Source organism: Ochotona princeps, chromosome 6 (genome assembly GCF_030435755.1).
Source record: "Ochotona princeps isolate mOchPri1 chromosome 6, mOchPri1.hap1, whole genome shotgun sequence".
Taxonomy (NCBI): domain Eukaryota; kingdom Metazoa; phylum Chordata; class Mammalia; order Lagomorpha; family Ochotonidae; genus Ochotona; species Ochotona princeps.
Genome location: NC_080837.1, coordinates 47,292,200 through 47,318,387, shown reverse-complemented (window position 1 = coordinate 47,318,387; position 26,188 = coordinate 47,292,200). Strand labels below are relative to the sequence as shown.

General features: G+C 55.9%; 1 protein-coding gene across 1 annotated transcript; it reads left to right on the top strand.

Annotated features, from left to right (window-relative positions):
• Window positions 1-3,598: 3,598 nt before the first annotated feature.
• On the top strand, window positions 3,599-22,594 carry LOC101534957 (myosin-7). The gene is made up of 39 exons (XM_058666232.1): window positions 3,599-3,652; window positions 4,074-4,276; window positions 4,582-4,725; window positions 4,967-5,123; window positions 5,238-5,265; window positions 5,818-5,926; window positions 6,010-6,102; window positions 6,189-6,252; window positions 6,587-6,685; window positions 6,924-7,027; window positions 7,870-8,008; window positions 8,121-8,239; window positions 8,358-8,507; window positions 8,735-8,905; window positions 9,425-9,734; window positions 9,864-9,931; window positions 10,220-10,307; window positions 10,886-11,003; window positions 11,138-11,261; window positions 11,434-11,570; window positions 11,746-12,001; window positions 12,615-12,857; window positions 12,998-13,174; window positions 13,992-14,137; window positions 14,807-14,897; window positions 15,638-16,027; window positions 16,226-16,352; window positions 16,538-16,656; window positions 17,614-17,810; window positions 18,256-18,439; window positions 18,686-18,851; window positions 18,973-19,097; window positions 19,512-19,820; window positions 20,008-20,211; window positions 20,306-20,431; window positions 20,527-20,802; window positions 21,621-21,716; window positions 21,819-21,953; window positions 22,439-22,594. The coding sequence occupies exons 2-39, from the start codon at window positions 4,076-4,078 to the stop codon at window positions 22,454-22,456; spliced, it is 5,808 nt and encodes a 1,935-aa protein (XP_058522215.1). The 5' UTR covers window positions 3,599-3,652; window positions 4,074-4,075; the 3' UTR covers window positions 22,457-22,594.
• Window positions 22,595-26,188: the final 3,594 nt, after the last annotated feature.

Sequence of the window (26,188 nt, the reverse complement as noted above, 5' to 3'; positions counted from 1 at the left end):
TTCCCGTCCTCCAGCCCCCTTTTATTTATAGCCTTTCACTCTGTTCTCCTTTGTCTGGTGGGCTATCACTCCGCCAAACCCTCTGCAAAATCCCCACCCTCCCTACCCCCTGCATCGCACTGTAGCACCTGGCCCCTCCCCCTCCCCCGGGTATGTGCGTATGTGCACACAGACACTGGCTCTCAGTGTAGGCCTGAACCCCACTTTTCTCCATGGCTCAACAGAATTCCTCATAGGAGGCCTTTGGCTTTCACTCGCTCTCAAGTTCTCATTGACTAGCACAAGGCTCAGCACATAGTAGGCACTCCCTCAGCATTTGCTGATTGGAGAAGTTAGTAGATGGCTCTGTCTCCAGCTGACAGAGGGCAGAAGCCAAAAGGACCACCATGGAGTCAAAGGCAGGTGCTGGAGGGGCTGGGATATAAGATCCCACCTCCTACTACCCCTCTAGAGCCTGAGGTGTCCAGGGAACCGATCTCAGTTTTGCAAGGGGGCATGGAGTCTTTTGAACATTGAAACACTAATAGACCAGAGCACCCCAGACCTAAAAGGCAGCAACACAGAGTGCGATTGATTTGCCAGATGGAAAGAAAAAGCCCTTTCAAAGTGCTCAAGCTCATCTCAAGTAGTCCTCTGTGCGTTTTCACTGCCTGCACCTGCGCCTGGGCCCTGGGAACCCAGAGAAGAGGGATCCCCTCTTATGTTAGGTAACTGGAAGGGATGATGCAAGGGGTTTGCCCTCCAGCACCAGTTTTTAAGGTCCGTTAGCCCTCAGCATCTTCAAGGGACCTGGTTGGGACCCCGTAATGTTTGTGCCACTCCGGGTGTTCACCAACAGGGCCCATGCACAGGGCAACCTCAGGAGCCAGGCACTCAGAAAATGAAAAGCTGTGGCGGATGCCACTAAACAGTTCACTCCCCTGCCCGTCCTGTTTGCATCCCCAGCATGTAGGTGCTTTGATCCTCAGACTGTGCCTTGGTCACCAAGAAGCCCTCACAGAGGCAGGCCTCCTCCTGGAGTTTCCCGCCCACATTGTGCCCACCCCACCTTCAGCACGTACCTGCTCTGTACCCCATTCATCAACCAGCTAGCCTCTCTCCTTCCCAGCTGTCAGTTAATCAGATAGATTAATCTGCATGTGATGAACAGGCATGCCTGGGAAAGAGGGAGAGGGGAAGGAGGGGGATTTCAAACTAAAGCATGCAGCAGTTGCCTGGACACGAAGCCAATGAAGCTCGCACAAGACACAATCCGGCATTGGCCATGCTCTGCTCAGAGACTGCGCTAGCCCCTTTCTTTTCCTTTCCCTCATGGGTGCTCCCCAGGCCTACGGAAAAGGGGACAACCGCCTTCCCCTGCCCCCTGCTTCACTGGATGGAACATCAGCCACATCCAGGCCCGGACAGTGGTCACTGTTCCAAGGCGGTAGCTGCCTTGGTTCAGGGTCTCCTCCCTGCTCCGGGCTGCCATGTGCTCTCCTATTCCTCTGAGAGCACTTAGCATCTGCAGGTGCAGAGCTGGGAAAAAGAAGGCAGGCATACCCTTCACTGTCCCCTGCCCGCTTAACTGTGTGACCTTAAAGACTTCTCTTTTCCATAAAATGAAAGACTTGGATAAAGACCTGCCCTGGCTCCAGGGTGCAGTGACCTCAACACACCACCTGCTGAGTCCAAGGAAATCAGTGCCCCAGCTGGGCATTCTCCTGGTCATTGTCCTCTCACGGAGCTAGGCACCCTCCTTTCTCTTGCCCTCCCCTCTCTGGAGTTGACACTCAGCCCCTTTTCCATCCCACAGTTGGATGCCAGGCCCCAGGCCAGGAAAGCAGGGAAATTTCCCCGCTGTGGAAATGGGGCCAGGTCAGCTTTGGAGGCTGGGGGCTTGTGGGGGCGGGGGAGGGAGGATGGGTAATGGCAGCAGTAGGGAACCTCAGAGAGCTGCGGAGGGGTAGGGAGTGGGGGCAGCTGTCTGCCTGAGGCCACGCTAGTGGTGGTCGTCGCCAGTTCCCTCTCCTGCCAGCTGTGGAATGTGAGGCCTGGCCTGGGAGATATTTTTTGCTGCACATGTTGAGCCACCCCGCCCCCTGGAACTCAGACCCTGTGCACCCCATGCCATAACAATGACGACCACTTCCAATTGTTTCCTGACCCAAGGGGAGGGGGAGGGGAGTAATTCGGGGAGGGAGAAGGGGGGGATGGGGGGAATGCTAGCAGTGACAACAGCCCTTTCTAAATCTGGCTAGGGACTGGGTGCAGGTGGGGGTGGGGGCGCCCAGCTGCCTCATATATACAACCCCTGAGGCCAGGTCTGGCTCTCAGCTCTCTCCTGCTCTCTGTGTCCTGCCTGACCCCTCGCAGGTAGGAGCAGGGCAGGGGAGTGGGCACAGGTCTTCCTCTGGGATAAAGGGGTTCCAGGTCAGGAAGGGGCTCCCCCCGATGAGCAACCTTCATTCAGGGTTTCATGCAGAATCCCAGGTCCCGTCATTGTACGCATGTGCGCAGGTCAGAACACACCCAGATGTGCTGCTGCTGAGTTAGAGCTCCCCTGTATTCCCTGGGGAAGGTGGCTGTGTCTGAGTGTGAGAGCCAAAAGAGTGAGAAGGGTGTGTGTGTGTGTGTGTGTGTAATTTGCATGTGGGGGAGGGAGTGTGCCTCACTGTATCAGATGCAGAGATCTCCAGTGGCAGATGTGTTTATGATTGTGGCTGAAGGCATTTAGGGGCATGGAGTTTAAGGATGGTGGAGAATGACTTACAGGAAGTGTGGAATCCTACAAGAGTTCTGAAACATACAGCTAGCTGGCCTGTCCTTGCACGTGGAGGTATTGGTTTGGGCATCAGGAGTCAGGACTGCTGTTGGTGTAGGGGTGTGCCCCCTGCAGAAGGGGTTTGCAGCCACGTGGTTGCGGAACTTCAGGGCCTCATCCACTGAACCCATGAGCCTGTTCCTGCTGGCACGTAAGTGTGAGGCTCTCATGAGGCATGTTAGAGGGTGGGCTCTGAGGGACAGGAAGGAGGCTTGCGTGTGTGTGTGTGTGTGTGTGTGTGTGTGTGGCATGTGTGGGCATTGGGTATATGGAGAGTGCCCAGCTGCATGATGGCTGAGAAAGAATGCCCACAGTGTCCCTGCCAGGAAAGGAAGGAAAACAACTGACTTTGGAGTGGGGAAAGCTGGGTTTGAGGTCCAGCCCTACCACTGGTTGGTCTTGCCCTTGAACAAGCAACTCCCTACACCTTGATGTTCCCACCTGATGCAGAGGGTGGGAACTGAGTGGGAAAGTGTGCACACAAGAGCTGTGTGGACTGCACAGCAAGAAGTGTCCCAAATAGTTGAAAGAAAGAGCATCTCACTAGACAAGTATGGGTGTCCCATAGGAGTGCAAGGGATTCATGGAATCCCGTTAGAACGGGTGTTCGGGGTAGAAGGGAATAGCATCTGGGAAAGCAAGATGGCAGCAGAGGAGCCGAGTGCCCCTTCTGGATGGGTTCCAGGTATGGGGGAAGGCAGATGCTGAGGATGGAGTTGGCCAAGCCAGACACTGGCACGGGTGGTGAAGGGCCAGTACACCTGCTCTGACACAGCCTCTTGTTTCTCTCCAGGGTCCCCACAGGTCTGAGTCCCATTTCTCATCTGTAGACACATCTTGGAAGGCCAGGTAAGAAAAGCTAGAGCAAAGAAGGGGTGTGTGAGCCCCAAGGCCAGGCTGTGGAAACCTGGTTCCCATCCTGCCTCAGGGCAGAATGAGAGGATATCTTAGCCACCAGGAACTCCTCCCTATGACTAGGGAGGGATGTAGGGACAGATGAGGGGCAGAGATGGGTATGTCCAGACACCTGCTCCCACCAGAAGCCCATGAGGCTCTTTCCTGCCCTCGGAGACCCCAGTTTTTCCACCTGGTGAGTTCGCTAAGCTATTCTGGTTAAGGGCAAGCTCAAACCACCGGGACTTGCTGGGGACACTTGATGTAGAGCTAGGTCAGGGGATATGGGTCTCCCACTGGAGGGAAGAGCTCAGGGAGGCAGAGAGAGGGTGGTCAGATTTGCAGGGGGACATCCAGCTGCTATTGTCCATTGCAGCCATGGGGGATGCGGAGATGGCTGCTTTTGGCGCTGCCGCCCCCTTTCTGCGCAAGTCGGAGAAGGAGCGACTAGAAGCCCAGACCAGGCCTTTCGACCTCAAGAAGGATGTCTTTGTGCCTGATGACAAGGAGGAATTCGTCAAGGCCAAGATCGTGTCTCGAGAGGGTGGCAAAGTCACTGCTGAGACCGAGAATGGCAAGGTGGGTAGCCGAACTGCTATGGGATTCCCCCCAGACACCCAGAGCGTTCACCCCAGGGGACGCACTCAAAAGCCACCCCATGTAGCCCTGAGGATGGCTGGGTTCCTCTGGAGTTTTGGAGGATAATCAAGCCCTTCAAGGAGCCTCCCAGTTCTCAACATGCCATCTCCCCTGTGAGACGCTGGCCGGCTCGCTCTCTGTTTTCTCTCTTCATTACCCTGCAATTTGCACAATTCCTCTCCGTGCTGAGGGAGGAAGGAACACACAGGCTGACAGTAGGGCGCTGCGGGGGGCGGCTGTTGCAGACCGTGACCGTGAAGGAGGATCAGGTGATGCAGCAGAACCCGCCCAAGTTCGACAAGATCGAAGACATGGCCATGCTGACCTTCCTGCACGAGCCAGCGGTGCTCTACAACCTCAAGGAGCGCTATGGCTCCTGGATGATCTACGTGAGTGCTCCCACACCCACACCCAGGGTCCCCCTTCTCTCTGCATCTAGCCACTCCCAGCCGGCCTGAGGCATTACCCAGTTTCAACACTGAGGGGGCTGGCCAAACCCCCGCTGAAGGGGATTCAGTTTCCCATTCTCTTCTTTTCCCCCTGGCATCTTTCTCCAACTCTAACATTGCAACCTCCCTCCCCCCCTCCACCTTCATCCCTCACCACTCTCCATCCCTTTGTCACCTGCAGACCTACTCAGGCCTCTTCTGTGTCACCGTCAACCCCTACAAGTGGCTGCCGGTGTACAATGCTGAGGTGGTGGCCGCCTACCGGGGCAAGAAGAGGAGTGAAGCTCCTCCCCACATCTTCTCCATCTCCGACAACGCCTATCAGTACATGCTGACGGGTGAGCCCAACCCCATGAACCCATGAACCCATGACCCCTGACCTGGGCCCTGATCCTGACACCTAGTTGGGCCCTCTGCCATGACTCCATTGTCTCATCTCCTTTCTCTTCCAGATCGGGAGAACCAGTCCATCCTCATCACGTGAGTGCAGCTCCAGCCCTGCTCCTTTCCAGAGCCCATCCCCTCCACCTGTCCTCCCACCCTGAGCCTGCAGCAGGACCCAAGGCCACTACACTCCACAGCCCTCTACCTCCTCGCCTGTCTCTTCTCTGACCTTTGCCCCGCCCTACTCTTTGCTCTTTCCCTTTCTTCCTGCTTCCTATCTGTCCTCTCTTATTTCTCCTCTCCCCTCTTCTTCATTCATGTTCTTCTGCCACCACTCACTCAACCATAAGCCCACATCTCTATGTGTTCTTCCAGCCCCCACCTGTTCTTTACCAAAACACTGTGGCCCCATCTCCTCCAGCTAACCTTGCCCAGTCAAGCCCAAGCTCCATTTGCCCCAAATCAGCACCTTCCCATGACTGCCTTCCTGGAGTTATCCCTGGGTGCACCACACCAGGCAGCCACATCTTTGGGGTATAGGGTACCTGGCAGCTCTTTGCTCCGGGCTCCTGTTGTCCACTGGGAACCAGGCATTCTCAAGCCTGGTGTTGTTCACTGCTTTACATGAGCCTATGGCTGTCCTCACAGCGGAGAATCCGGTGCAGGGAAGACAGTCAACACCAAGAGGGTCATTCAATACTTCGCTGTCATCGCCGCCATTGGGGACCGCAGCAAGAAGGACCAGACCCCAGGCAAGGTAGGCCGGCTATCCTCCAAGGGCCTGGGCCTGCAGAAAGACAGGGAAGCCCTTTCAATTGCCATCCTTCTGAACCCTTGCAGGGCACCCTGGAGGACCAGATCATCCAGGCCAACCCCGCCCTGGAGGCCTTCGGCAACGCCAAGACCGTCCGCAATGACAACTCCTCGCGCTTTGTGAGTGGTCCCTGTGGGATCAGGGCTGGCTGATGGGTGACCTCCTGGCTTCCCTCCACTCATCCCTTCCCTATCCATCTCTCCAGGGCAAGTTCATTCGAATCCACTTTGGGGCCACCGGGAAGTTGGCATCCGCTGACATCGAGACCTGTGAGTGCTAGGACCCTTCAGGGGCCTGAGTTCCCCCTGCCACTGCCCAGCCTCTCCCTCCTTCCATTTTGCTCCCCTGTCTCCTGTCCAGTATGCATTTCTTCTGAGCTCCCACCTCAGTCTTTCCCCGCCTCTGTCATGCACGGCTGTGTCTCCCTCTGCAATGTCTCCTCCCTTTGCAGGTCTCTCTTTGTGGGATCTCTTGCTGCTCTCTGAGTCTCCTTCTCTCCCTCTGCCTTTGATGGCTACATTGGTTATTCACTTTCCTCTATTTCCTTAGGCTTGAATCCTAACCTTGGCTTTCTCCCCTTCTTTTTTTGCCACCTGCTCCTAGACCTTCTGGAAAAATCCAGAGTTATTTTCCAGCTGAAAGCAGAGAGAGATTATCATATTTTCTACCAAATCCTGTCGAACAAAAAGCCAGAGCTGCTGGGTGAGTCAGACCTACCAACTGAGACTGGCTTGTCTCCATGGCAACCTAGCCCCTACGCTTGCTGCTACAGGATGTTAGTACAAGCTCAGGGTTTATGGCCCTACAGCACTCAGCCCCATGGGATGTGTGGCCAAGTCCAGCCCTGCCCTGTTCTTTGCCCTGGGCCAGAGATTGTGGCAGGCAGCCCCCATGCTCTGGGCTATATCAAATCCAAACCATGCTTCCCCTTCCCCCACAGATATGCTACTGATCACCAACAACCCCTATGATTACGCGTTCATCTCCCAAGGAGAGACCACTGTGGCTTCCATTGATGACTCTGAAGAGCTCATGGCCACGGATGTGAGTGTGGACTAGAAGGGCACACGGAGTCAGTTCACCTCTCCACAAGTACTGCTAAGGCCCAGGCTGTCTGTTAGCATTAATATGGCCTCCCTACAGGCCAGTGTATGCCCCATGATCAGTGTGCTGGGACATGGGGAAGACAAGACAGGCTTGGGCAGCATTCCAAGTTCAATCAGATTCAAGAAATTTGAGTCACCCGATAGAGATGTAGAGCAGGTACCATAGAGAGAGGTGAGGGCTGGGGGCACACAGGTGTCACAAAGCTGGGGCACACACTGAGGTGAAGACCAGCCATGGGGGCTGGCCTTGTGGTATAAAAGGTTAAGCTGCAGCCTGCAATGCCACCATCCCATATGAATGCCCGTCCAAGTTCCGGCTTCTCCATTTCCAACCCAGCTTCCCGCTAGCACGTTGGGAAAGCGGCAGAGAGTGTCCCAAGTACTTGAGGCCCTGTACCCACATGGAAAACTCAGAAAAACTTCTGGCTCTTGGCTTCAGCCTGGGCATTGCAGTCATTTGGGGAATGAACCAGTGGATGGAAGATCTGTCTCTTGTTCCCTCTCTAACTCTGCCTTTCCAATAAATGAATAAATCTTAAGAAAACAAAACAAAAGGCTAGACACAGGTGGGTGTGGGAGGCCAGGCAGGGATGCAGGTGCAGGGTCTGGGAAGGCAAGCAGGTCAGCTGGAGCAGCCACAGGGGGCTCCCATCTTGGCTTCAGATTGCCTAATGGGAACTGGGGTCTTGGGAGCCAAGTTCTCTTTCCAGCTTACAAGGGATCTCACTCACCAGTCATTCTTCTCTTTTTGGGATCCTGCAACTTGGGGTCTGCACACAGAATGCCTTTGACGTGCTAGGCTTCACTCCCGAGGAGAAGAATTCCATCTACAAGCTGACAGGTGCCATCATGCACTTCGGAAACATGAAGTTCAAGCAGAAACAGCGAGAGGAGCAGGCGGAGCCTGATGGCACTGAAGGTAGGGCATGGGGATGCCAGTGAGGGGTGGGCAACTGTGAATCCCCGAGGGCCACAGCTGCTGCAGAGAGGCCATCTCCATACCAACTGTGCCATCTGTCCTTTGCTTCCAGAGGCTGACAAGTCTGCCTACCTCATGGGGCTAAACTCGGCTGACCTGCTCAAGGGGTTGTGCCACCCCAGGGTGAAAGTGGGCAATGAGTACGTCACCAAGGGGCAGAATGTCCAGCAGGTGGGTTACCTCCAGAAAAGTAACTGGGCTAGATGGGGAGTCTGGCATGGCAAGATAGGCAGCTTTCCTGGCTATTCTCCATGGTCCCACCCCTTTGGTTGTCTACCTTATCTCACAGGTGGCGTATGCCACTGGGGCGCTGGCCAAGGCAGTGTACGAGAAGATGTTCAACTGGATGGTGACACGCATCAATGCCACCCTGGAAACCAAGCAGCCGCGCCAATACTTCATAGGGGTCCTGGACATCGCTGGCTTCGAGATCTTCGATGTGAGTTGGGGGAGCTCCCAAAATAGAGAAAATGATCCCTCACTCTCTGGCACACTCAGCTGTGGCTCAGGGAAGGCAGTGGGGACAGAACCATGGCAGAGGCAGTAATTGTTCCTGTCTCCTGCCATGAGCAGGAAGGGCACTGATCACACCTGTGCTGTCCCCTGTGGCCACTGGGTTGCCTGCCTCCTGACCTGCTCCCCATTCATCTCTCCCTCCCTCTGCAGTTCAACAGCTTTGAGCAGCTGTGCATCAACTTCACCAATGAGAAGCTGCAGCAGTTCTTCAACCACCACATGTTCGTGCTGGAGCAGGAGGAGTACAAGAAGGAGGGCATCGAGTGGACCTTCATTGACTTTGGCATGGACCTGCAGGCCTGCATTGACCTCATTGAAAAGGTACCCCCTGGGTCCTACCACTCAAACTCCCCATCCACACTCTGTATGGACACCCCAGACTCAACATTCCCTTTGCCTTCCAGATAGCATGACTTGGTTAAGAGAGGAAGAATGAAAGCATCCCCAGCCCTTGTTTACAGAGCTCTGTGTGTCCCCGGGCAGCCCGGATGTGACAAGCTGTGGGACAGCTGGGTTTCCAGGGACTTGAGAGGGAACATGTGGACGATGGGCACCTGTGGGATAACTCCTGCAGCAGCAGCACTGCTGGCCCTGGCTTAAGCATCCAAGGAGCAGGTGTGAGGAGTGATGTAGAGGGTCAGGTGCTAAGCCTCAGAACCCCACCTCAGTCCCATGCCCAGGGTGACAAAGTCCTCTACCTTGGGATGGGTCAAACAGGTGCCCGTGCAGGTAACTGCCCTCAGGGTTAGGCTTCAGGCTTTTAAGCCCAAAATGTGTCTCAGACCCTTCTATGTCCACCTGTGGGAAGCACACTGGTGATACATGCCTCTCCACCCTCAGCCCATGGGCATCATGTCCATCCTGGAGGAGGAGTGCATGTTCCCCAAGGCCACCGACATGACCTTCAAGGCCAAGCTCTATGACAACCACCTGGGCAAATCCGCCAACTTCCAGAAGCCACGCAACATCAAGGGCAAGCAGGAGGCCCACTTCTCCCTGATCCACTACGCTGGCACCGTGGACTACAACATCCTGGGCTGGTTGCAGAAGAACAAGGACCCCCTCAATGAGACAGTGGTGGGCCTGTACCAGAAGTCCTCCCTCAAGCTGCTCAGTAACCTGTTTGCCAACTACGCTGGGGCCGATGCCCGTAAGTTATAACAGGGCACCTTGAAGGTTCCCTGCTAGAGGCTGAGTGCTGGCAAAGGGTGAGGACAGACCCTGAGCCTCCACCCCTGGCCCCACTGATGCCTCTTTTCTTGCCTCCCCTCCCCTGCAGCTGTGGATAAGGGCAAAGGCAAGGCCAAGAAGGGCTCCTCCTTTCAGACTGTTTCTGCTCTGCACAGGGTGAGCATGTGCTGCCAGCCACAGCCCAGCACGGACGCCCAGCTGTGGCCTCGCTCACCCCGACTCTTCCCTCTCCAAGTCTGGCTCCGGGTCCATTCTGTCTTCTCCTCACTTTGTTCTTGCTCGCTGCCCTCCTCACTTCTCCTTTTTTCCTGCCCACTGCTTTCTGTCCTCCATCCTTACTCCCGTCGTCCTTCATACCCGTAGCCACCTTCAGGCTCCCATCTCCTTCTGCTTCCCTTTCCTTCCTTTGCTTTCCTAAATTTTCTCTTGCATTTCTGGCCACAGGAAAACCTGAACAAACTAATGACCAACCTGCGCTCCACTCACCCCCACTTTGTGCGCTGCATCATCCCCAATGAGACCAAGTCCCCAGGTGAGCCCAGAGCTGGGGCCCATCACCACTCCACATGCACTTTTCCAGGGACACAGCCTTGCAATTCTTCTCCTAACCCACCCCTAATAGATGACATCATTCTTCTTTTTCTCTCCTCCATCCCCACCCTGAGACCTCTCCAAGACCAGCTCCTTCCCCAGGCTACCTTAAACTGGCATATAGCACTCACAACACCATGTAAGGCACACTGCTGGCATTGCTTCAACAGTGACTTACAGTCCCTGTAGAGACACACAAGGATTGTCTCCACATTCTGAATGGATGAGGCAGAGGCTCAGGGACTGGGTCCAAGGCTCAGTTTTGTTCTTGGTCAGCCTCGTGGCCTTGAGCAAGTCCCTGTCCTGGCTACCACTCACAAAGTTAGGTATAAACCATAGAAGATGAGGCATGTGAAAGCCTTTTGGCTACTCTTGTGGTTAGGGGAAAAGAAACAAAATCCACCAAGGGTGACTCTCCCTCATTTGTTGAGGTTATAGGCAAGTGGGCAGCAGAGCCTGAATCAGAACCCAGAGCCTTGGCTTTCTTCACTCACCCCTCCCTCTCCCCTCCCACCACAGGGGTGATGGACAACCCCCTGGTTATGCACCAGCTGCGCTGCAACGGTGTGCTGGAGGGCATCCGCATCTGCAGGAAAGGCTTCCCCAACCGCATCCTCTATGGAGACTTCCGTCAGAGGTGGGTCCAGGGGTGCCCAGGGGCTCCAGGGTACAGGGCCAACCTGAGCCAGCCCAAGCTGTCCTGGTGGGGGAAAGAGGAGTCCATTCGAGGGCAGAGAGATGTGTGACCCTGAGCATGCGCATCCCTGGCAGGTATCGCATCCTGAACCCAGCGGCCATCCCCGAGGGCCAGTTCATTGACAGCAGGAAAGGGGCAGAGAAGCTGCTGGGCTCCCTGGACATTGACCACAACCAGTACAAATTCGGCCACACCAAGGTGCGGAAAGGCAGGCAACAAAGGAGCAGTTCATGAACTGTTCATGGAACAGGCAGCACCATGTCCCCATCCCACCCACTCCCTGCTGCACTGACTGCCCCCCTCCCGCTGTCACCCTCTCTGTCATTTTATGTTCCTTCATGCTCACACTCAGTGAACACCTTGTCCCCAGGTGTTCTTCAAGGCTGGGCTGCTGGGGCTGCTGGAGGAGATGCGAGATGAGAGGCTGAGCCGCATCATTACGCGCATCCAGGCCCAGTCCCGGGGCGTACTCTCCAGAATGGAGTACAAGAAGATGGTGGAACGGAGGTGAGTGATCATCTCACCGGGAGGTGCCCAACCTCCGGGGAAGGAACCCCCAGTGCTTCACACAGACAGACAGACCCAGGGTGGAGCTGGAGGATGGGGATGGGGAAGAACCAGATGGGAAAGAGGCGAGCAAGCCCTCTCAGCACCCCTCCTCCTCCTCTACCTCCTCCTGCAGAGACTCACTGCTGATAATCCAGTGGAACATCCGGGCCTTCATGGGTGTCAAGAACTGGCCCTGGATGAAGCTCTACTTCAAGATCAAGCCGCTGCTGAAGAGTGCTGAGACAGAGAAGGAGATGGCCACCATGAAGGAGGAGTTCGGGCGTGTCAAGGAGGCACTGGAGAAGTCGGAGGCTCGGCGCAAGGAGCTGGAGGAGAAGATGGTGTCATTGCTGCAGGAGAAGAATGACCTGCAGCTGCAAGTGCAGGCGGTGAGGCCCCCGCGCCTGCCCTACCCCTAGGCCGCACCAGATGTCCCCTCAGAAGCAGACAGCTGTGGCAGCCTACCTCAAAGCCCTCTAATGAGGTCCCTCCAGAGGAGGAAAGAGAAAGAACTGATGTTTTTAAGTACAAGCTTTCCACCTGGGTTCAATCTGGTGCCACAGTTCAACCATCAGGCCTTGTGCAAGCCATGCATCATCTTGAAGCCTCCATCTCCTCATCTCTAAGCAGGAGTTGAACCTTTCCCTTTCAGTGGGACAAGTGTTTGGGTACCTGTCAGCACACGGACAATTTCCCCTTGTCTCTGTGTTAAATATATGCTTTTTAAAAAAAGCTGTCCATCTAACTAGGTTGAAAATATGCAAAGTGTAGGCACTATCAAATGCATTTCCCTTTCTTTAATTGAGGAAAGGACCCAAATAGAGACATCTTGTTCTCTTCTTTGTCCCTGTCCTTAATTCTCCACCCCCATCCTTTTAGGGGTTCTTCTCCCCTGGGGGTATTCTGGAGCTCCCATGCTGTTGGAGAGGATGCCCTTCTCCCTTGCTCCACCTGTAAGGATGAGGACCTGGTCCCTTGAACACTGCCTCCCTCCCCGTTCAGGAACAAGACAATCTGGCTGATGCTGAGGAGCGCTGTGACCAGCTGATCAAGAACAAGATCCAGTTGGAGGCCAAGGTGAAGGAGATGAATGAGAGGCTGGAGGATGAGGAAGAGATGAACGCCGAGCTCACTGCCAAGAAGCGCAAGCTGGAGGACGAGTGCTCTGAGCTCAAGAGGGACATTGATGACCTGGAGCTGACGCTGGCCAAGGTGGAGAAGGAGAAGCACGCCACAGAGAACAAGGTGAGGGCAGCTCCCTCTGCCTCCAGCCCTGGCTCACTTGAGCAGGCCCACAGCAGCATACAACCCTGACCCTTGATATGGACAGCTGCCCCCAAGGTGGGGACCTTGGGTCCTAAGGGGCTGGGGTTCTTGGCTGGCAGGTGAAGAACCTGACAGAGGAGATGGCTGGGCTGGATGAGATCATCGCCAAGCTCACCAAGGAGAAGAAAGCACTGCAGGAGGCCCACCAGCAGGCCCTAGATGACCTTCAGGCTGAAGAGGACAAGGTCAACACACTGACCAAGGCCAAAGTCAAACTGGAGCAGCAAGTGGATGATGTGAGTAGATGAGAGTTATGGAGCCCAGCTGTCTTGTGTCCTTATGTCTTGCTGTTCTCAGAGGATGTGTGTATGCACATACGTGTGTGTGCATTTGAAGGTGGGTATGGTAAAAGATGTTCATGTTCCTGATAGCTCCCTATAAGCAAGTTGAGGAACAGTATGCGGGGGATGAATGGTCCATTCTGCGCAAAGTGTCTAACGCCTGGATGCAATGATAGCAGAGAACGGCTTGCTTGTTTCAATTTAGGTTCAAGCCAGTGTGTATCTGCTTTTGACCACAGGAATTAGAGGGTCTCCCCTAAGAACAGGAAGCATTGCTGTCAGCACTGGGTGGGGATGCTTAATGAAGACCTTTGAACCTTGAGGGTTTTAGACAGGACCTCATCCTGCATGATCCTTGTTCCTTCAGATGCAGTCACCTTCACATACCCACTTAGCATTCTGTGTTCTCATAAGTTAGTAACCATCTCAGCCCTAAGACTGGGCACTCCCTTCACACAGAGACATGGATTTATTCCATTTTGTGTCTGTGGTGCTTTAGTGTGGAGCTTGGTATCAGTAGGTGCTTAGAGGATGCAGAATGAATGAATGAATGAATGAATGAATGAATGAATACAGCCTTGGGGTTCCATCCCCCCCTCATTCATTCATGTATCAGATATTTACCAAGGTGGTGACCTTTGGTCCACTAGAGTAGATTTTGCTTTGGTGAAGACTCTCCTGGGATTCCTCAGCCCTGGAGGCACCGAGTATAAAATCAGCAAGTCAGACACTTGGCCCCACTTGGCATGACTGGTCCTTCTCTCTGCAACAGCTCGAGGGATCCCTGGAACAGGAGAAGAAGGTGCGCATGGACCTGGAGCGCGCTAAGCGGAAGCTGGAGGGCGACCTGAAGCTGACCCAGGAGAGCATCATGGACCTGGAAAATGACAAGCAGCAGCTGGATGAGCGACTGAAAAAGTATTGTAGTCCCTCCCCAAGGACCTTCCCCTCCCTAGCCAGCAGCCTGTTCTGCCCACAACAGCAAAGCTGACCTAAAACAAGCAGCCCACAGCGGGTGACTCATGCAGTCGCCATTAGTGAAGGCTTGAAGGGCGGATGTGGTCCATCAGGAAGAGAGCCTTTTGGGTTTCTCTCAGAGAGCCCGTAGGACCACAGAGAAGCAGGTGTGCCCTTGTGCTCCCCAAGTGGAGGGATCAGGCCAGTTCTTGGTTCTGATTCACCTGAATCAGTTGCCTTTCATAACACCCTTCCTCTACATGGCTAGACCCATTCCCAGACTCAATGGAGAGTGAGCTTGCAGCACATGATATGGTCATGGAGGATCTTTCAGATCTCTGAAATAGCCTAGTCCAGCCCCCTCATCTTCCAGACGAGAAAACAGACGAGAGAGGGATCAGGCCTACAGAGCCCAGGTCCTGCCACTCTGCCTCCATGGCTCTTCCCTTTATCTTCTCGTTGGACTGCAGCCTAGGGCAGGGACTACACCTCAGGAATCCTGTTTGACCCTCAGAAGCTCTTTTCCTGGTGAAATCCTACTTTTAATTTTATTACCGTCTCTAGTTGCTGGTGGACCCTCTGGGCCAGCCCAGCCTCCTCTTTCCCCTCAGCCTCCCTCCTTCCCTACAGGAAAGACTTCGAACTGAATGCCCTGAACGCAAGGATTGAGGATGAGCAAGCCCTGGGAAGCCAGCTGCAGAAGAAGCTCAAAGAGCTTCAGGTAGGGTTTGGGCGGCCCAGGCTGGGTCCTGGAGCCCCTGGGTGGTCCTCTGCTCCTCTGCAGGGCATTTGTCCCCCAGCATCCAGGGAGCTTGCTGTGTGTACCAATGGGAGGTACAGAACTATCACAGTATCTAACCTGAGCCCCCAAGAGGACCAGGTGAACTAACAAAGATGTAGAAAGAGACCTGGGAGAGGTTTACAGATCTAGAGGGCACAAATCCTAGGTTCCTGTCTAGAGGCTGTTTGGCTTCAGAAGAGGAGCCCGCTGCAGATCTTGGGGTCTTCATTCCTTCTCTATTACCAGTAACTTATAAGGGATGGTCAGCAATTCAGTTGGTCTTTTCTCTGGTCATTGTGGTAGGTTCCAGTCTTCCATTGTCTGATTAGATGAACATGAACTTCACGTTTTGTATGGCTAGCTTTTTTGATCCTCACCATTACACTGCTTGAAATATGCCTAGAACACATCTTTTGGTCTCTCTTCAAAAGCAAGTTGCAAACACTCTTCTGCCAAGAAAGATAAAGATAATGACGTGACCTACAGGAAGGCCACTTTGGCTGCCCAACCCACCATCCCCAAGGCTTTCCTTTGCCCCCTTACACTGGCAGAAGGATATGGACTTGTGCTCAGACAGGCAGGAACTCTGAAGCACCCTGGGGTGGGGGCTCTAGGGAGGAGCATGGGCAGGCAGTGGTGGGCTCTGAGTGCTCTGAGTGCTCTGCTGCCCGGGACCCCAGGCTCGCATTGAGGAGCTGGAGGAGGAGCTGGAAGCCGAGCGCACCGCCAGGGCCAAGGTGGAGAAGCTGCGCTCTGACCTGTCCCGGGAGCTGGAGGAGATCAGCGAGCGGCTGGAGGAGGCCGGCGGCGCCACGTCCGTGCAGATCGAGATGAACAAGAAGCGTGAGGCTGAGTTCCAGAAGATGCGGCGGGACCTGGAGGAGGCCACGCTGCAGCACGAGGCCACGGCCGCTGCCCTGCGCAAGAAGCACGCAGACAGCGTGGCTGAGCTGGGTGAGCAGATCGACAACCTGCAGCGCGTGAAGCAGAAGCTGGAGAAGGAGAAGAGCGAGTTCAAGCTGGAGCTGGACGATGTCACCTCCAACATGGAGCAGATCATCAAGGCCAAGGTGGGCCCTGCCCAGCCTCACCCCTGCTTCCACCCCCTCCACCCCACTACCTACACTGGCAGTTCACATCTTGTCAATTTCCCACTTCCCTGTATCTACCGGATCATGCACCCCCTACTTCCCTCCTGCTTTCATTGCTCCCTTTGCCCTCCTTCCAGCCCCTCTTGTCCCACAGTATCACCCTCCCTCCTCCCTCAGGCCAACCTGGAGAAGATGTGCCGGACGCTTGAGGACCAGATGAATGAGCACAGGAGTAAGGCTGAGGAAACCCAGCGTTCGGTCAATGACCTCACCAGCCAGCGGGCCAAGTTACAAACAGAGAATGGTGAGCCTAGAGTCAGGGCCACCCCACTCCAGTCTTCCTTACCTCCCAGGCCACCACCCCAGCCTTGAGTGCTGGCATGTCTCTGCACACACACACACGGGCTTTCTCTCCAGAGGTGTTGGGAGATAAAGAGGAGGGTCTGATCGCCAAGAATTAACTGTTCCTTGGTGCCCTCCCCCCCCCAGGTGAGCTGTCACGACAGCTGGATGAAAAGGAAGCGCTCATCTCCCAGCTAACCCGAGGCAAGCTCACCTACACACAGCAGCTGGAAGATCTCAAGAGGCAGCTGGAGGAGGAGGTGAAGGTGAGGCCTGCACTGGGGACAGCTGCCCCTTGCAAGAAGACCACCACCTGGCCTTGTGTCTTCATCGCTTCCTTTCCTAAGACCGAGTCTTACTGTCTGGCCATGGTTCTTCAAGAATCACAGAGAGAAATAAGAGCACAAACCCAGGCACAGGCCTCCAAAATCTATTCTGTACCCCATGAGCCCTCTGCCTTCCTGCTGTCATCCTGGGTGGGAGATGGAGAGTGAGGAGCAAGAAGAGAGGAAATGTTCTAAGGAGGCACAATGTGGCCTTTTCCAGGCACTGTAGGAGCTGCAGAGACTGCACACACGGATCCTGGGAGTAGCAGGTGCACCTGAAAACTGGAGAAAGAGACAGGAATCTAGTCCATTATGTTGCTAGACTTCTCAAACAAGAGGGAAAACACATGAATTTCAAATAACAATGCTGGAGCAGGTGTTTAACATAGACGTGAGACATATTCATCCCATATCAGAGTACATGGGCCTGCTCCCTGGCTCAGGCTCTTGACTCCAGCTTCCTGCTAATCCATCCTTTGGGAGATCACAGGGTTCCTGCCCCTCCCATTGGAGACCTGGATGGAGTTCCCAGCTCCAAGGTCCTCCCAGCCTAGTCCTGACCCCTGCAGGCATTTGGTGGCAGTAAACCAGCAAATGAGATCTCTCTGTCTCTCCCTCAAGTAAACAAACACTAAATGCCAGGACTCAACACTAACCTGCCTCTTGTAGACTATGACTTTGGGGACTATTAACCACCATTGTAAATGGGTGGTGATGGTGGCCAGTGGACTGCATCCAGGGGCATTCTTGGTGCTTAGTCGGCAGCTCTCCCACTGGAGACATAGACATAGGTCAGGCCAAAGGAGGATGTGGTGATCCATGGCCAGGAAACAGGCAAGGCCTAGGACTGCCTCTGCAAAGATCTAAGCCCGGCTCCCGGTGTCCACCTCTCCCCAGGCTAAGAATGCCCTGGCGCACGCACTGCAGTCAGCCCGGCACGACTGTGACCTGCTGCGGGAGCAGTACGAGGAGGAGACAGAGGCCAAGGCGGAGCTGCAGCGGGTCCTGTCCAAGGCCAACTCAGAGGTGGCGCAGTGGAGGACCAAATATGAGACGGATGCCATCCAGCGGACAGAGGAGCTGGAGGAGGCCAAGTAAGTCCCGGGCACTGTCTCTAGCTGAGGTGCTGGGTGCAGGAGTGAGCCCAGCCGCATCTTGGTGGATCCCCCACCAGGGGTGCTTAGTTAGGCTAACCAAGGCAGGAGGTCTCCCGTCCTGGCCCCACTTCCTTCTCCCCTCAGGGAAGCTTTTTGCTCGCATTATGTTTCTCATCCAAATATAAGACGAACAAAAGGTTTGTCTGAGAGCAGAGAGCGCCCACCAGGGGCAGGGCACTGCAGCAGAGGGAGGGTCAGCACGGAAGGCCACGCCTCTTTCAAACCATAGCCTTCCTGGTGTCCCCAAAGATGCTGCTTGAGCCTCCCAACCTTGTTTTCTGCAATGCTCACAGGGTCTCCTGTCCAAATCCACACCCTCCCTCCACCTCACCCCTCCCACACTCCAACACCCCACTTCACCCCCACCCTACGCCCTGGGCAGAAAGAAGCTGGCCCAGCGGCTCCAGGATGCTGAGGAGGCCGTGGAGGCTGTCAATGCCAAGTGCTCATCATTAGAAAAGACCAAGCATCGGCTGCAGAACGAGATCGAGGACCTCATGGTGGACGTGGAGCGCTCCAACGCTGCCGCTGCCGCCCTGGACAAGAAGCAGAGGAACTTTGACAAGGTGTGGGCTGCTGGCCAGCAGGACTGGGCCCTGGGGTTGGTTGTAGGGGGCACCTGCCTGCAGGCATGGCAGTGGTAGGACTGGGTCCTGGGGTTGTAGGGGGCACCTCCCTGCAGGAAGGGCAGTGGTGGAACTGGGTCTTGGGGTTGTGGGGAGCATTTCCCTGCAGATAGGGCAGTGGCAGGGCTGGGCCCTGTGCTGGGGGACAAGGTGGGGCCTGCCCAGTGAGCCCAGCTTCTCGGGCAGATCCTGGCCGAGTGGAAGCAGAAGTATGAGGAGTCACAGTCAGAGCTGGAGTCATCACAGAAGGAGGCACGCTCGCTCAGCACTGAGCTCTTCAAGCTCAAGAATGCCTACGAGGAGTCCCTGGAGCACCTGGAGACCTTCAAGCGGGAGAACAAGAACCTCCAGGGTGTGTGGCCGGGTTGGCTCCCCACCTCCCGCTCTGTGGGCCAGGGAGGCTGTGGTGACTGGGAGGACCAGGCAGGTCAGTGGCAGCCAGGCTGTGAGCTTCCTGTCCCTCTGACCCCCAGAGGAGATCTCGGACCTGACAGAGCAGCTGGGGTCCAGCGGGAAGAGCATCCATGAGCTGGAGAAGGTCCGTAAACAGCTGGAGGCCGAGAAGATGGAGCTGCAATCCGCACTGGAGGAGGCTGAGGTGTGTGCCGATCACTGCCTGTCATTGCCACCGATCTTTCCCCAGAACCTAGCACACCATGCCAGCGACATTGGAGGCGCTTAGCAACACTTGTGCAGTCAACGAATGAACTCCCTTCCTCCAAAGGTTCCCCCTACCCCCCCCCCATGGCTCCTGCAAGAGTGCTGCTTTCTGCTCCCCTGCTCTGCCTGCCCCTTGTTCCCTTGGCAACACCTCTCCCTGCATTTTTCTCTTTGTCCTCCTAGCCTGCTCTCCCTCAATCACATTCTCATGCACCTGTGTTTATTTTCCTTCTCAATATTCCCCTTCTCCCACACCCTAAACATTACGCTCCACACTTATGGCCCCTGGACAGACAGACCCCCGCCCCGTGTCCCAGGTTAACCTCCACCCTCCTCTCCCCACCTCTTGCAGGCCTCCCTGGAGCATGAGGAGGGCAAGATCCTCCGGGCCCAGCTGGAGTTCAACCAGATCAAGGCCGAGATTGAACGGAAGCTGGCGGAGAAGGATGAGGAGATGGAGCAGGCCAAGCGCAACCACCTGCGGGTGGTGGACTCACTGCAGACCTCCCTGGACGCGGAGACGCGCAGCCGCAATGAGGCCCTGCGGGTGAAGAAGAAGATGGAGGGCGACCTCAACGAGATGGAGATCCAGCTCAGCCACGCCAACCGCATGGCTGCTGAGGCCCAGAAGCAAGTCAAGAGCCTGCAGAGCCTGCTGAAGGTACACGAGGAACCCTGAAGTCAGACCCCTTCACCCAGAGTGTAAGCTGATGATGAGTCTTAGGTGACATTTCTGGCCAACCCCTTCCTGAGCCACCATAATCAGCTTGCCACCCACATCCACACAACAGTCTTAGGAGGGCACCACAGCCAGCTCTCTAGCTCATACCCTTCCTCCTGGGCCTCAGGACACCCAGATCCAGTTGGACGATGCAGTCCGGGTTAACGATGACCTGAAGGAGAACATCGCCATTGTGGAGCGGCGCAACAACCTACTGCAGGCTGAGCTGGAGGAGCTGAGGGCCGTGGTGGAGCAGACCGAGCGGTCCCGGAAGCTGGCTGAGCAGGAGTTGATTGAGACCAGTGAGCGGGTGCAGCTGCTGCACTCCCAGGTGAGCAGTTCTTCCTGTACCTTCCCAGGGGGCTCAGCAGGTGAAGTATGGGAGCTCCTCATGCAATCTCATGCTTCTGCCCCTCCCACCCCAGAACACCAGCCTCATCAACCAGAAGAAAAAGATGGAAGCAGACCTGTCCCAGCTCCAGACAGAGGTGGAAGAGGCAGTCCAGGAGTGCAGGAACGCTGAGGAGAAGGCCAAGAAGGCCATCACGGATGTGAGACCTCTCCCCATCCTCCCAACCCAAGCCCCAGGCAGCAAACCTGGCAAGACCTGACCAGTCCGGGTGCCACCTGTCTCTCGCCCATGCAGGCCGCCATGATGGCAGAGGAGCTGAAGAAGGAACAGGACACCAGCGCCCACCTGGAACGCATGAAGAAGAACATGGAGCAGACCATCAAGGACCTGCAGCACCGGCTGGACGAGGCTGAGCAGATCGCCCTCAAGGGCGGCAAGAAGCAGCTGCAGAAGCTGGAGGCCCGTGTGCGAGAGCTGGAGAATGAGCTGGAGGCCGAGCAGAAGCGCAACGCTGAATCAATCAAGGGCATGCGCAAGAGTGAACGACGCATCAAGGAGCTCACCTACCAGGTGCGGGCAGGGCCGTGACTCGCCCTGGCCAGAGCTCTTGGCCCATGATGAAACCAGAAAGGCGACCCACCCCAGCAAGGAGAACACAGGGTCTGCTCATAGTATCTTCCAGGACATACTGTGAGAGTGGCTGCTGACTCTTGGAGCCTCTCTTTCAGGTTCCAACCTCAACATCCACCTGCAACCCATCCCTTGGGGACATTCACCCAGAACTCCATCATGGCTCCCCCAGCGCAGGTCACTAGCAGACAAATTTGTGGCCAGGCTCAAAAGATGCCAGAGCCCTGCCGATGCAGTGTAGATTGTAGCTCTCCATGGCATTTTCTAGAATCAGACTCTGTGTGAGAACCTGTTTCTGTTCCAATCCAGGATGTCATTGTCCCTCTCAGTACACTTTGTCCTCTGCTTAGATCAGGTTCATGTCATCTCCCATTGCAGCCCAGGAAATTCCATCACTCTCATAGCCCCAGAGCCACCCCCAGCACGTGCTGGGCTCCAGAGCAGTGGACTTCATCCTCTCTGCGGGTGCCAGGATTCTCTAGGGCTACTCCCTGGCAAGGTGCACACATATACACATATACACACACCATTTTGTGCATAATTGCAAGAACCCTCATCAGTTTCTGCTACACATTATTTAAAATATTATACTTTGAGGGCCTAGAACTATAAGAAGAGGTCAAGAATTTGGTGAGGACTATAAAGTAGAATTGGGTTGGGATATTGGATTCAGTGGAGGGAGGGAAGATGCCGAGGAGCAGGGGGCTGCCTCTTCTGACTGGACCATGCTTAGTCTTACCCACCCCTGACCGCCCTAGACGGAGGAGGACAGGAAGAACCTGCTGCGGCTACAGGACCTGGTGGATAAATTACAGCTGAAGGTCAAGGCCTACAAGCGCCAGGCTGAGGAGGCGGTGAGTGACCCTGCTGAGCACGAGGCCTGGGGGAGGGAGGCACAGAGAAGAGTCAGGGGTGACCTGTGCCCCTCTTACCTCACATTCTCCCATCCCCTCCAGGAGGAGCAGGCCAACACCAACCTGTCCAAGTTCCGCAAGGTGCAACATGAGCTGGATGAGGCAGAGGAGCGGGCCGACATCGCTGAGTCCCAGGTCAACAAGCTGCGGGCAAAGAGCCGCGACATTGGCACCAAGGTGGGCTCCGCCCCTCACTCCCATAGCAGGTGCACCCCCTCCATGGACCTCAGGCACAGCACCCAGCACTGGGGTGGTCTCCTCACTTATATCCCACCAAGGGATCCACCAAGCCCCTCCAGGTACTTGGCCGGTTGCTGAGACTCCTGCAGCTCTTCCTCTCTGCCTGAGTCCTAGCAACCCTGAAGGATCTCGGTTCATCTCCATCCAGGGCATTGCAGGGGTTCCCCAACTGCTAATGTCCAGTCTCCTCCCCAGTTATGGCCTGCAACCTTGTAGCTCACTCCCAGAGTGAACCTTGTTCTCATGCAATTTCCCTCTGGATGGCCCCCAGATTGTGCATCCCCCACCCCAGTTCAGACCCTGCCACGACCAGGGAGCTCTTGTCAGGCCCTGCAGCTGGGTTCCACCCTATCTCAACTCTGTCTTCTTTATCTTAGTGCTTTGCTGTCTGAGTCTAACTGGACCCTGTTTCCTTCCCAAAGGGCTTGAATGAGGAGTAACCTGGCCACACCTGGAGGGGCCCAACACTGAGGTCAGGGTCAGCGAAGACCTTGTCTGGGAGCCCAGGAGAGCAGCCACCCCTTGGGAGGAAACAGAATAAAGCAATTTTCCTCCAAACCTTCAGATGCTGCCTTCAGAGTCTTCTTCACCACCTGCTAGCCCAGGGGTGGACCCTTGGGGTAGAGAAGTTGGGAGAGGTTGGGAAGAAGGTGTGTCTCAGGAGAAGAGGGACACCTTCTAAGGGCAGATCTAAGAGCCCCCACGTTGGGGGTTTGGGGATTCTGTAGGCCGGGAGCCCCCTGGGGTTCAGGACTGACCTATTGAACCCCTCCACCCCTCTCCAGCACCAGACAGCAAAAAGGTGATGCCTCTCCTCCCAGCTCTCTCCCTGAGTTTAAGGAGACTGAGGCGCACCCAGTTCTCCCTACCCTGGACTTCTACCCTAACCCCTCACTGATAACACCAAAGGGCTGGACCCTGGGGAATAGGTTGGTTGTGGCAGGGCTGAGCAGTGCCCTTTCTAAGACCTTGGAGATGTGACCCACGAGGGCAGGTGAGGCCCAAGTCCCAGGAGGCCTCAGAAAACACAAACCCTTCCAAATACAGCCTCCACTACCTCCCCCAACCATCCCTGGAGGCCAACACCCCACCACCACCACTACAACCAGAAGCAATACACAGCCGCTACCCACCTTCCTGTGCCCCGGGGCACCTGCACCCCTCTGGGCAGGGTGTCCATTTCTGCTCCCTCATTACATCCATTCCCAAGACCTTCATCCTCCAGGCTTGTAGAGAGCTGGAGTTCTGTGGTTCCTGCATGACACACAGGCAGCAGAGAGATTGGAGAGGGTCGATGTGTGAGCAGGAACTAGGGCAGGAGAGGAAAGGACAGGTCCCTAGAGGCTGTGGCAGGGATGGAGAGGGGAAGGGGACAGAAGAAAGGGCAAACCATCCCCCAACACAAACTCTGTGTGCCAATTCATCCTCTTGGAGTGGCTGCCACAGCTAGGTTGTTAAATATGGGTCAGGGGTTGTGGGCTACAGAGGGCAGCGGCTTAGGAGGTCAGGGGACTGTCTTACCCCACTGAGAACCTGGGGGACTTTGGATGAACCCTTATGTGATTGCCCCTCAATCCCACCGCACACATCCAGGCAAAGCCCAGCTCCCGCTTCATACCCCACTCTGAGCCCTAAGTACCAAACGCAGCAACCAGTGCAAGGGCCTATGCTGGTGGCAGAAAGTAGCAAGAGAGGTGACAGAAAGAAAGGAAACAGGGGGAACAGGAAGGAGAGACCCAGCGCAGGTGCAGTGAGGAGAGGTATGTAGAAATAGGCATGGAGTGACAGAAGAGAGCAAGGAAGAAGGAAGCTGCTGGGAGGGAGGAGGCCTCAGAAGCCTGCCCCTGGCCTCCCACCTCCCTGCGTGTCTCCTCCAACTCCCTCCCCACACCACTCCTCTTCCAGGACCAGGCTCAGTAGGTTAAGGAGAGATGGAGGTCAGAGAGGACACACAAGCAAAAGGAACTGTGTAGGGACAGCCCAGGAATCTAAGCAACCATGGCATATGGCATACACATGCAGGAACAGCAAGAGGTAGGGGACTGCAGGGTTTGGGGAGGCCTGGAGAGCTGGTCCCTGGGGAAGCAGGGATGCTGAGAGGCCAGAGAGCCCGGGGGAGAGAGGCCGGGACTGAGGCACCCAGGGGGTCAGAGGGAGGTGACACTGGGCGGAGGAAGAGATGCTGTGGCACGTTCACAGGCAAGGACAGTCAGGAGCGTGGAGGAAGCAGGAGGTGGAAGAGGGAGTTGGGTGGCCAAGGAGCCCAGAACAAAACTAGACAGGGAGCTCGGAGCCTCAAGTCAGGCCCGAGGACAGGCACAATAAGCAGAGCAGGGGAAGTTAAAGGGCAAGACTACCTCCGGGAATCAGGCAGAGTTGAAAAGGAAACTGACCCAACAACAGACTGGGGGAAGCTAGGCACCAGAGGGGCGGCTAGCACCACCTCCCTGTACCCCTACCTGTGGCTGGAGCCTCTTTTCCAAGCCCTCACGCTTCAGGGCCTCCTGCAGAATGTGGAGCTGATTTGGAAGGCAGTGGAAAAAGTGTGGCTAGCAGAGGGGTGTGTGCGTGCCAGGATAGGGGAGGGGGCCCAGGGAAGGAAGAAGGCAAATGGAGCCACACCTGGCCAGAGCCCAGAGCCATGCTCACCTCTGCCTTTCTGCCCCCTTCTCTACTAGCATGCAATGGGAGCTGCCTGCCCACCCCTCTGCCCCGCCCCCTACCATTTTGCCCAAGTTTGGTCTGCTGGGGGGCACAGGGTTTTCTGAGGACGAAGCCTGGTCTTTGTCACCTGGACCTTACCCAGACTGACCCAGTGTTCCCAGCCCCTTATCAGGTCCCCAGGGGGGTGGGAACCAGGCAGACAGTGACGCATGGGGACACCAAGCCATGGGCTATCTCCCCTCACCATACACACACACACACACACACACACACATACACACACACAAACACACACACACTTACATACTGGGACCTCAAGTGACCTGGAGTTGGAGACAGGTGGCCTGCATCCCCCAGGGCCATGATTTGGCACATGTACGTGCAGGACAGGGAGGTGCAGGTCAGCTCGAGCCTTTCCAAGGTCACTGAGTCCCTTAGAGAGCTGTGTCGCCGAGACCACTCTCACAAGGCAGCCAGTGTCCTTGAGGGCCTGCTGACCTTGGATGGGAGCACTACATCTCTGTGGAAAGTGCTCCTCCCCCACCCCAGAAGCTGACCCCTGCCTGTCCTAGCCACCTCCACACCCGCCCTGGAGCTATATTGAGAGGTGTCAGTAGATGGGGTGGGAAGGGAGCTGGGGGAATGTTCCTGGGTGTGAGGGTGTGGGGGGAAGCCAGAGCAGGCTTTGTCTCCTGAACACAATGTCCACTTAGTCAGAACAGGCACGGCCTGCTGCAGACCCAACACCTACCGCCTCTGAGAGGTAGTAGACTGTGGGATGGAGTGTTGGGTGGTGGAGCCTCCAAGGCCTTGGGGTGCTTGAAGACACCCACAAAGATGGGCTTGTGAGTGTAGATCCAGGAGGGCCAGAAGAGCATTACCAGGATTCCACAAGGGAGAGGGGAGGCAGAGTCCAGACTACAGAGCCCAGCCCCCCACCCCACCCCTGCTCCCCACAGCCTCATGGAAGACAGAGCCGGAGTCCAATTGGTGTAAATCCCCAGCTCCTGCCAGCGGCCCCAGCCAACCATTCTCAGCAGCACCTGCACCCTCTGGCACCCTGGAGAGGCGGAAGGGAGCTGCTCCCCCCTCCACCACCCCCACCCCTGCTCCCTCAGGCCCGGGAGGATTAGAGCAGAGGGTGACAGCAGGTGGCTTTTGTGTGCAGATGTGAGCAGGGGCAAGCCAGCAGCTGCAGCAGAGCAAGCAGGGACCTTTCTGTCACTGAAGTGTGAATGATGTGTGTGGCTGAACATGGGCATGGATGTGTCTGCACATGAGGGTGCTGGCCACAGGGTCTATGTGCACCTCCACCCTCCGGGGTTTGTGTGCATATCCACCCAAGGTGGCGTGGAGAATTCAGGCAAGGGATTGATTAGATGAATGTCACTGGAAAGTAGTGGGGTCCTAGCTGTGACCCCAAAACAAAGCAACAACCTTGGGTCCTCAGGGAGACACCTGTTTGGACACGGTGTGTGTGCACACAGGGAAACTGAGTCATGGAGCTA